Here is a 12,287-nt window from a genome sequence, read left to right on the forward strand (position 1 = left end):
AGAAGTCTTTCTGAAATTTTTAGTAGCTTCCACATAATATTTCAAAGCTCTTACCACATCCAAAGAATGTAAGGATCTCTCCAAAGAATTCTTAGGATTAGGACATAAAGAAGGGACAATTTCTCCACTAATGTTGTTAGAATTCACAACCTTAGGTAAAAATTGAAAAGAAGTCCGCAAGACTGCCTTATCCTGATGAAAAATCAGAAAAGGAAACTCACAAGAAAGAGAAGATAGCTCAGAAACTCTTCTAGCAGAAGAGATAGCCAAAAGGAACAACACTTTCCAAGAAAGTAGTTTAATGTCCAAAGAATGCATAGGTTCAAATGGAGGAGCCTGTAAAGCCCTCAGAACCAAATTAAGACTCCAAGGAGGAGAAATTGACTTAATGACAGGCTTAATACGAACTAAAGCCTTTACAAAACAGTGTATATCAGGAAGTATAGCAATCTTTCTGTGAAATAAAACAGAAAGAGCGGAGATTTGTCCTTTCAAGGAACTTGCAGACAAACCCTTATCCAAACCATCCTGAAGAAACTGCAAAATTCTAGGAATTCTAAAAGAATGCCAGGAGAATTTATGAGAAGAACACCATGAAATGTAAGTCTTCCAAATTCTATAATAAATCTTTCTAGAGACAGATTTACGAGCTTCTAACATAGTATTAATCACTGAATCAGAGAAACCTCTATGACTTAGAACTAAGCGTTCAATTTCCATACCTTCAAATTTAATGATTTGAGATCCTGATGGAAAAACGGACCTTGAGATAGTAGGTCCGGCCGTAACGGAAGTGGCCAAGGCGGGCAACTGGACATCCAAACCAGATCCGCATACCAAAACCTGTGTGGCCATGCTGGAGCCACCAGCAACACAAAAGACTGTTCCATGATGATTTTGAAAATCACTCTTGGAAGGAGAACTAGGCGGGAAGATGTAAGCAGGTTGATAACACCAAGGAAGTGTCAGCGCATCCACTGCTTCCGCCTGAACATCCCTGGACCTGGACAGGTATCTGGGAAGTTTCTTGTTTAGATGAGAGGCCATGAGATCTATCTCTGGAAGCCCCCACATCTGAACAATCTGAAAAAACACATCTGGATGGAGAGACCACTCCCCTGGATGTAAAGTCTGGCGGCTGAGATAATCCGCCTCCCAATTGTCTACACCTGGGATATGTACCGCAGAGATTAGACAGGAGCTGGATTCCGCCCAAGCAAGTATCCGAGATACTTCTTTCATAGCTTGGGGACTGTGAGTCCCACCCTGATGATTGACATAAGCCAAAGTTGTGATATTGTCTGTCTGAAAACAAATGAACGGTTCTCTCTTTAGTAGAGGCCAGAACTGAAGAGCCCTGAGAATTGCACTGAGTTCTAAAATATTTATTGGTAATCTCGCCTCTTGAGATTTCCAAACCCCTTGTGCTGTCAGAGACCCCCAAACAGCTCCCCAACCTGAAAGACTCGCATCTGCTGTGATCACAGTCCAGGTTGGGCGAACAAAAGAAGCCTCTTGAACCAAACGATGGTGATTTATCCACCATGTCAGAGAGTGTCGTACATTGGGATTCAAGGATATTAATTGTGATATCTTTGTATAATCCCTGCACCATTGATTCAGCATACAAAGCTGTAGAGGTCTCATATGAAAACGAGCAAAGGGGATCGCGTCTGATGCTGCAGTCAGTGAGACCTAAAACTTCCATGCACATAGCCACTGAAGGGAATGACTGAGACTGAAGGAGCCGACATGCTGCGACCAATTTTAAACGTCTCTTGTCTGTTAGAGACAGAGTCATGGACACTGAATCTATCTGGAAGCCTAAAAAGGTGACCCTTGTCTGAGGAATTGAGAAAATTTTTAGTAAATTGATCCTCCAACCATGTTTCCAAAGAAACAACACTAGTTGATTTGTGTGAGATTCTGCAGTATGTAAAGACTGAGCTAGTACCAAGATATCGTCCAAATAAGGAAACACCGCAATACCCTGTTCTCTTATTACAGATAGTAGGGCACCCAGAACCTTTGAAAAGATTCTTGGAGCTGTTGCTAGGCTAAATGGAAGAGCAACAAATTGGTAATGCTTGTCTAGAAAAGAGAATCTCAGAAACTGATAGTGTTCTGGATGAATCGGAATATGAAGGTATGCATCCTGCAAGTCTATTGTGGACATATAATGTCCTTGCTGAACAAAAGGCAGAATAGTCCTTTATAGTCACCATCTTGAAAGTTGGTACTCTTACATAACGATTCAAAATTTTCAGATCCAGAACTGGTCTGAACAAATTTTCTTTCTTTGGTACAATGAATAGGTTTGAATAAAACCCCAAACCTTGTTCCTGAGGAGGAACTGGCATTATTACCCCTGAAGACTCCAGGTCTGAAACACACTTCAGAAAAGCCTGAGCTTTTACTGGATTTACAGGAATGCGTGAGAGAAAAAATCTTCTCACGGAGGTCTTACTTTGAATCCTATTCGATACCCTTGAGAGACAATGCTCTGAATCCAAAGATTTTGGACAGATTTTATCCAAAAATCCTTGAAAAACCTTAATCTGCCCCCTACCAGCTGAGCTGGAATGAGGGCCGCACCTTCATGCGGACTTAGGGGCAGACTTTGGTTTCCTAAATGGCTTGGATTTATTCCAATTTGAGGAAGGCTTCCAACTGAAAGCAGATTCCTTGGGAGGAGGATTGAGTTTTTGTTCCTTATTCTGACGAAAGGAACGAAAACGGTTAGAAGCCTTAGATTTACCCTTAGGTTTTTTATCCTGAGGCAAAAAAACTCCTTTTCCTCCAGTGATAGTTGAAATAATAGAATCCAACTGAGAACCAAATAAATTATTACCTTGGAAAGAAAGAGATAGTAATCTAGATTTAGATGTCATATCAGCATTCCAAGATTTAAGCCACAAAGCTCTTCTAGCTAATACACCTAAAGACATGGATCTAACATCAATTTTGACAATATCAAAAATGGCATCACAAATAAAATGATTAGAATGTTGCAGTAAGCGAACAATGCTAGATATGTCAGAATCCAATTCATGTTGCGCTAAATTTTCCATCCAGAAAGTTGATGCAGCCGCAACATCACCCAAAGAAATAGCAGGTCTGAGAAGATGACCTGAATATAAATAGGCCTTCCTTAGATAAGATTCAAGCTTCCTATCTAAAGGATCCTTAAAGGAAGTGCTATCTTCCATAGGAATAGTGGTACGTTTAGCAAGAGTAGAAATAGCCCCATCAACTTTGGGGATCTTTTCCCAAAACTCTATAGATTTTGCTGGTAAAGGATACAATCTCTTAAACCTTGAAGAAGGGATAAAGGAAGTACCTGGCTTATTCCATTCCTTAGAAATCATATCAGAAATAGCCTCAGGAATGGGAAAAACACCTGGGGAAACCACAGGAGGTTTAAAAACAGCATTTAAACGTTTATTAGACTGAACATCAATAGGACTGGTTACCTCAATATCCAAAGTAATTAACACTTCCTTTAATAAAGAACGCATATACTCTATTTTAAATAAATAAGTAGATTTGTCAGTGTCAAAATCTGAGGAAGGATCTTCTGTTTCAGATAGATCCTCATCAGAAGAGGATGAATTATTATGTTGCTGGTCATTTGAAATTTCATCAGCTAAATGAGAAGTTTTAAAAGACCTTTTACGTTTATTAGAAGGTGGAAATGCAGCCTTCATAATAGATTCAGAAACAAATTCTTTAAAATTTACAGGTATATCATGCACATTGGAAGTTGAAGGAACTGCAACTGGCAATGTACTATTACTGATAGAAACACTATCTGCATGTAAAAGTTTATCATGACAACTATTACAAATGACATTCGGTGGAATAATTTCTACAATTTTACAACAAATGCACTTAGCTATTGTAGAACCCATGTCAGGCAGCAATGTTCCAGCAGAAACTTCAGAGGCAGGATCAGATTGGGACATCTTGCTCAATGTAAGAGAAAAAACAACATATAAAGCAAAATTATCTATTTCCTTAAATGACAGTTTCAGGAATGGGAAAAATGCAAAAGCATAGGCCTCTTGATAGAAAAGAAAGCAGGAGGCAAACAACAATGGGGTATTGAAATAATGAAGAAAAAAATTGGCGCCAAGTATGACGCACAACGAAACAAACTTTTTTGGCGCCAAAAATGACCGGAAATGACACACTTGCGTCACTAATGACGCTGCCGTGTGAAAGGTCTCGACGTCACGTATGACGCCGGAAATTACGAAGTTGCGTCAAAAACGTAATTTCCTGCGCCAAAAATGACGTAATAAAGTCTAACATTTGACGCACCCGCAGGCCTAATACCCGCAAATGCAAAAAGTAGTCAAATTGAAAAAGACTAAACCCCAGGTAAGAAATACATTTTTTAAAGTGATTATATTCCTAAATATAAAACTGACAGTCTGCAGAAGGAAATACATGAACCTGACTCATGGCAAATATAAGTACAATACATATATTTAGAACTTTATATATTTTGCATAAAGTGCCAAACCATAGCTGAGAGTGTCTTAAGTAAATGAAAACATACTTACCAAAAGACACCCATCCACATATAGCAGATAGCCAAACCAGTACTAAAACAGTTCTTAGTAGAGGTAATGGTAAATTTGAGAGTATATCGTCGATCTGAAAAGGGAGGTAGGAGATGAATCTCTACGACCGATAACAGAGAACCCATGACAAAGACCCCCGTTAGAGAAATCATCGTATTCAATAGGTGATACTCCCTTCACGTCCCTCTGACATTCGCTGTACTCTGAGAGGAATCGGGCTTCAACAATGCTAAGAAGCGCATATCAACGTAGAAATCTTAGCACAAACTTACTTCACCACCTCCATAGGAGGCAAAGTTTGTAAAACTGAATTGTGGGTGAGGTGAGGGGTGTATTTATAGGCATTTTGAGGTTTGAGAAACTTTGCCCCTCCTGGTAGGATTGTATATCCCATATGTCACTAGCTCATGGACTCTTGCCAATTACATGAAAGAAACTAATATTTTATCACCTCTTTCACTTTACCCTTCCTAGTTCATAGAGTAAGCAAAGAGAATGACTGGGGGGTGGAGCTAAGGGAGAAGCTATATAGACAGCTCTGCTGTGGTGCTCTTTGCCACTTCCTGTTAGCAGGAGGATAATATCTCACAAGTAAAGGATGAATCCGTGGACTCGTCGTACCTTATAGAAGAAAAAAGACTAAACCCCAGGAAAGAAAAATATTTCTTAAAATGTTTATTTTCCCCAAATATGAAACTGACAGTCTGCAGAAGGAAATACATGAACCTGACTCAATACAATACATATATTTAGAACTTTATATAAATGCATAAAGTGCCAAACCATAGCTGAGATGTCTTAAGTAATAAAAAACATACTTACCGAAAGACACACATCCACATATAGCAGATAGCCAAACCAGTACTGAAACAGTTATCAGTAGAGGTAATGGTATATGAGAGTATATCGTCGATCTGAAAAGGGAGGTAGGAGATGAATCTCTACGACCGATAACAGAGAACCTATGAAATAGACCCCCGTTAGGGAAATCATTGCATTCAATAGGTGATACTCCCTTCACATCCCTCTGACATTCGCTGTACTCTGAGAGGAATCTGGCTTCAACAATGCTGAGAAGCGCATGTCAACGTAGAAATGTTAGCACAAACTTACTTCACCACCTCCATAGGAGGAAAAGTTGAATCGTGGGTGTGGTGAGGGGTGTATTTATAGGCATTTTGAGGTTTGGGAAACTTTGCCCCTCCTGGTAGGATTGTATACCCCATACGTCACTAGCTCATGGACTCTTGCCAATTACACGAAAGAAAAAGTCTCCTGCACCCCTTTCTATATCATGCAGCAGGAACAGTAAAAAAAGTTATTTTAAAATGAATATTGTTTCTGGCCAATTTGAAATGGCTTTGGCCAATTCCTGCCGCCTCCACCTTAAAAACCATCTCCAAAATTTGACACTTCCTCACACAAGACACAAGTAAGACATTAATCCACTATCTAATCATTTTCCACCTTGACTATTGCAACTCCACCCTCTCCAGCCTCCCTAGCTGCTGTCTATCTCCCTTACAATCAATAATAAATGCCATCTTCCTTACACATCGCTCCTTATCTGCTGCAACTCTCTGCCAGTCCCTTCACTGGCTTATACTAAACACTAGAATAAAACATAAAAACCTGACTCTAACGTTTAAAGCTCTCAATAACACTTTTCCACAATAAATCTCCAACCTAGTCTCCAGATACTCTCCCTCCCGATCCCTTCTTTCTGCTCATGATCTACTTCTCTCCTCCTCTCTTGTAATCTCCTTACAAGACTTCTTGTTATCTCTACAAGACTTCTCCAAACTTGCAAGCGTTGCCTAAAGACTCAACTGTTTAGGGATGCATATAATATATACTAACATTTTCCTATCTTAGTTCCTCTCCTCCTTTAGTTATCCACTTGAACCCCCTTAGCATGTAAGCCTACAAGCATACCTGCTTTGTAGATCACCTTCATGGGAGATGATTTACAACAGTGAAACTCTTGATAAGGCCCTCTATCCCTTTGTCTCCCATAATTGTCACCTTGCATATTAGACCCATATATTTAGTGCTGCGGATTCTGTTGGCGCTCTTCAAATAACTGATAATAATAATGTCTGCCAAGCTCCACCCACTGATGACATCAAGATCTGGGCTGCATTAAATGGTCACTAGTTACAAAAGACTCACCAGTTGGATTCAACAGACAGTCAAAGCTATTCAGCGGAGTGCCTAGATGATGCTCAGATTGTGATATCAGTGGACTTTGCAGCCATTTCAAAGTAGCCAGAAACAATATTCATTTTAAAATAACTTGTTTATGGTTCCTTCTGCATGATATAGAAAGGGGTGCAAGAGGCTATTTGCAGCTTAATTTAAGTTAAGACTTTAAGATGACAAAGGTATAGACAGTCCCTTTAACTAATTTAGCAGCAACATTTTTATTAAGTTTCAATGACAAATTTTGTCTATACATATTTCACTATTAAATTATTGTATTTAACTTTTTGACTATACTGTCCCTGTAAGTTTGCCTTTAAAATAATAGAATCATGAGCAAAGGAAGCAGATTTATTATTTGATGTTTCTGACATTATCCAAGTGTTCTCTTGACATTAAAGGGATATGATTCAGAAAGAGAATGTCATTGTAAGACATTTAAATTAACTACTACTTTGTTCTCTTGGTTTTGTTGAAAAGGGCATGTGCATATTCTCAAAGGAAGCAATGCACTACTGGGAGCTAGCTGGTGATTGTTGGCTACACACATTTGCCTCTTGTAATTGGCTCAATAAATGCGTTCAGCTAGCTTCCAGTGCATTATTTCTCCATCAAAGAATACAAAGAGAATAAACCACATTTGATAATAGAAGTAAACTGGAAAGTTGTTCAAAATTACATGATCTGTCTGAATCATGAACGTTTAATTTTACTTTACTGTCCCGAAATCCTTTCTTGCTCATTTACTGTCCCAATGAATGTGAGAAAAAAATATATACATATATAGATACCAAGAGAAAGCTGAAATCTGATAAACACACAAACAAAACTGTGTATATAACACAAAACTGTGTGTATGTATATATATATATATATATATATATATATATATATATATATATATATATATATATATATATATATATATATATATATATATACATAAATACATACACACATTTACACATTCATACACACACACACACACATATTATATATATATATATATATATATATATATATATATATATTACACACACACATTATATGTAAATGAAAAGCATTGCTTTGCTCTGTTTCAGCATTTCACTTTTTCTTTTTTCCACAACAATCAGATTTTTTGTCAGAATTTGCAACAAACCAATACAAACCATTGTTAGGTATATTCTCCATATCCCAAGGGCTCATCTTCTCTGTATCTCCATTGTCCCAACTAGAAACAAGCATAACAAAATTGGTGAGAATGTTTTCTTTTTCTCTTTAAAAATAAATAAATATGCTTTTATTTCATGGTAGCGATAGTCCACGATCCATTACTACTGGGAATTACTCTTCCCTAGCACTAGGAGGAGGCAGAGTTTCCCAAACTCCAAGAACTCTATAAAAGCCCCTCCCACCTCATTAGCACCTCAGTTTGTCTATCCTATAGTGGAGCACAAATAGGAAGGAAAAGTAATAAGAGCAAACAAAATAGGAGCAGGGAAAAAAATGTGAGCAAAAAAAGAAGAAAAAGAAAAGAGAGACATGTTCTACTAAAAACGAAAGGATAAATTATAGAGAAGAACAGAAGAAAAAACCCTAAACCTCAGAGGAAACTTCAGCAGTTAAAGAAACATCAGAAATAACAGTAAAGGGTGAATTCTTAACTGGTCTTTAATGTTCACATAAAGGCTGAAGAGCTGCGAGCATATTCAAAAAAATCAGAAGAATTGTTTTATTTTAGGAGCAAAGTCTTGTTGAATTTTTAAAGAAGAAACAAAAGAAGCAGTAATTCCCATAGAAACAAAATTGGGTTAGACTGTATTAACATAATTAAACATTGGTCACCCAAAATATGCAGGAGGAAATACCTCAATTTAGCAATAAACATATCTAACATTGGAAGGAAAGTGTTCAAAGGGCCCAGCTTCTAAGGCAGATTCAGGACGGAATAAGAAAAGCTCCATTATAGCATACAACTACAGGCAAGTAGAAAATTGTATAAACAGTAAAATCCACAAATAAATAAAGCTTATATGTACAGGTATAAGGAAGCTTGTATACAATAAACATTGTAAACAATAGCTTCCCAAGTAGGATTAGGGACAGGATCAGAAGACTCCATTACAAAGAGTATATGTCCAAAGAGAGAATTCTCTAAGTGAAGGAAAGACAACATTTAGGGTCAAAAGCTGAAAAACTCCATTTAATTATAAAACTACAAAAAGTAGTTAAGTATAAAAAAAGAAATTCCCATAACAACATAATTTTGGAAGCAAGTACAGTATTAACTTGGTCAGAATAAATAAGAACATAAAAACAAGTTTCCCATAAATATATAAACATGTGTGAAAAGAAAGAGGACTACACAAATCAGTGCGGTCCAAAAGTCTAGGAAAAATAGCACCTATAAGACAATATTATTATATCTAAAGGAAGTGGACAACATGAGCATTCAGTGCAAAAAAACTTCAAACACATTTATTAATAAAACATGTACACATAAAAACATATATAGGTCGGGGATCCCCATGATTAATAATATGCAACGATATAGCTACTCAAGTGGTGCACCACTAAAAATGTACAACTGTCTCAAACATTTGCCTGGAAACAATATGCAAAGCAAGAAAGCGTAGATGCATAAATATTAGTAAGGTTCAGCAAAGCAAACAGATCCACTAAAGTTCTCCAATTAGTGCTGTGAAGCGTATTGCACAAACAAGGAATGGTCAGCTTTTAGCAAAAACAGCTAAAACTGCTAAAAGCTGACCTTGTTTGTGCAATACGCTTCACAGCACTAATCGGAGAACTTTAGTGGATCTGTTTGCTTTGCTGAGCCTTACTAATATCTATGCTTTCTTGCTTTGCATATCGTTTCCAAGCAAATGTTTGGGACAGTTGTACATTTTTAGTGGTGCACCACTTGAGTAGCTATATCGTTGCATATTATTAATCATGGGGATCCCCAACCTATATGTGTTTTTATGTGTACATGTTTTTATTAATAAATGTATTTGAAGATTTTTTACACTGAATGCGCATGTTGTCCCCTTCCTTTAGATATGATAATATTGTCTTATAGGTGCTATTTTTCCTAGACTTTTGGACCGCACTGATTTGTGTAGTCTTTTCACACATGTTTATATAATTCCCCTTTCTAGGTTGCACCATATGATTTATGCTATTAAATTAAGTAAAGTGAGCAGTACAGCTTTATTCTTATCCCATAAATATGCTGGGATAGATACCTCAGCTTGGTTATATAATCACACATTTAATATTGGTAGTAAAAGTGTTCATATACTTTAGTTTCCAAAGTAGGACAGAATCAGAAGTTTACAAGGCCATATATAAACATATATCATTTTGCCCAAATATAAGGTCAAGAGAGTGTTTGAAAAAATAAGCAATATTTACCAAAAACACTCTCCTGCTAGAAACACAGTATATCAGTCCAGTACTGAAAACATATCAGCAGAGGACATAAGATAGGAGTAATCCGTAGACCAAGTAGAAAGAGGCAAAAGTCAAGTCCCTGTGACATCCGTGGGAGGTCAGTGACAAATTCTCATGGGAAAGAAAAAATGAGTCACAACCTGTACTCCTTAACTTCCCTCTGACAAACACAGTTTTCTGAGGGGACATTGGCCTCAAATCAATCAGAGAACCCCTCTCAACAAAGAAATAATTTGCGCATCTTCACCTTCCTCCACCAGAGACAAAGATAAGACTAACTACCATAGAGTTGGGAGAGGTTATATAGAGCTCTTGGGGTTTAGGAATCTTTGCCTCCTCCTAGTGGCAGGGAAAGTAATTCACAGGAGTAGCTCTTACCACCTTTATAAAAGAAACTGCTTTGCAGAAAACAAACAGCAATTAGCTTCTGCCCAGGAAAAAATTTGAGATAGTCTGCATAATTAACTAGGAAACTGTAATTTCCCCTACTGATGATAGACATAAGCTAACATTATCGAACATTCTACAGAGAAAAAAAAATCACTTTTAAACGAAGGCCAACCCTGAAGGACCCTGAATATTGCACAGAGTTCTAAAAACAGAATTTATGCTTACCTGATAAATCTCTTTCTCCTACGGTGTGTCCGGTCCACGGCTTCATCCTTACTTGTGGGATATTCTCTTCCCCTACAGGAAATGGCAAAGAGAGCACACAGCAAGAGCTGTCCATATAGTCCCCCCTCTGGCTCCGCCCCCAGTCATTCGACCGACGGTTAGGAGAAAAAGGAGAAACTATAGGGTGCCGTGGTGACTGTAGTGTATGGAATAAAATTTTTTAAACCTGACTAAAAAGCCAGGGCGGGCCGTGGACCGGACACACCGTAGGAGAAAGAAATTTATCAGATAAGCATAAATTCTGTTTTCTACTACATAGGTGTGTCCGGTCCACGGCTTCATCCTTACTTGTGGGAACCAATACCAAAGCTTAAGGACACGGATGAAGGGAGGGAGCAAGTCAGGTTACCTAAACGGAAGGCACCACGGCTTGCAAAACCTTTTTCCCAAAAACAGCCTCCGAAGAAGCATAAGTATCGAATTTGTAAAATTTGGCAAAAGTATGCAGAGAAGACCAAGTCACTGCCTTACAGATCTGATCAACAGAAGCCTCGTTCTTGAAGGCCCATGTGGAAGCCACAGCTCTAGTAGAGTGAGCTGTAATTCGTTCAGGAGGCTGCCGTCCGGCAGTCTCATAAGCCAATCGGATGATGCTTTTCAGCCAAAAAGAAAGAGAGGTAGCAGTAGCTTTCTGCCCTCTCCTCTTATCAGAATAAACGACAAACAAAGATGATGTTTGTCTGAAATCCTTTGTTGCTTCTAAACAGAATTTTAAAGCACGGACCACATCTAGGTTGTGTAACAAACGTTCCCTTCTTTGAAACTGGATTCGGACATAGGGAATGAACAACTATTTCCTGGTTAATATTCCTGTTGGAAACTACTTTTGGAAGAAAACCAGGTTTGGTACGTAAAACTATCTTATCTGCATGAAATACCAGATAGGGAGAAGTAAACTGCAAAGCAGATAATTCAGAAACTCTTCTAGCAGAAGAAATAGCAACTAAAAACAGAACTTTCCAAGATAGTAACTTAATATCTATGGAATGCAAAGGTTCAAACGGAACCCCTTGAAGAACTGAAAGAACTAAGTTTAGACTCCATGGAGGAGTCATAGGTCTGTAAACAGGCTTGATTCTGACTAACGCCTGTACAAACGCATGTACATCTGGCACGGCTGCCAGACATTTGTGCAACAAGACAGACAGAGCAGATATCTGTCCCTTTAGAGAACTAGCTGACAGACCTTTCTCCAAACCCTCTTGGAGAAAGGAAAGAATCCTAGGGATTTTGATTTTACTCCAAGAAAAACCCTTGGATTCGCACCAACGGATATATTTGTGCCATATCTTATGGTAAATCTTCCTAGTCACAGGCTTTCTGGCTTGAACCAGAGTATCTATAACTGAATCTGAAAACCCACGCTTAGATAGAATCAAGCGT

At 38.0% G+C, this 12,287-nt stretch overlaps 1 protein-coding gene across 1 annotated transcript in view; it reads right to left on the reverse strand.

Moving 5' to 3' along the window:
- PHIP (pleckstrin homology domain interacting protein) overlaps positions 1-12,287 on the reverse strand; it is a gene marked incomplete in the record, with an annotated part of 1,163,892 nt that overhangs the window by 325,188 nt on the left and 826,417 nt on the right. Inside the window, 1 exon segment of the mRNA XM_053710468.1 lies at positions 7,943-8,004. Within this exon segment, the coding sequence (XP_053566443.1) occupies positions 7,943-8,004 (62 nt within the window).

This window comes from Bombina bombina, chromosome 4 (genome assembly GCF_027579735.1).
Source record: "Bombina bombina isolate aBomBom1 chromosome 4, aBomBom1.pri, whole genome shotgun sequence".
Taxonomy (NCBI): Eukaryota; Metazoa; Chordata; class Amphibia; order Anura; family Bombinatoridae; genus Bombina; species Bombina bombina.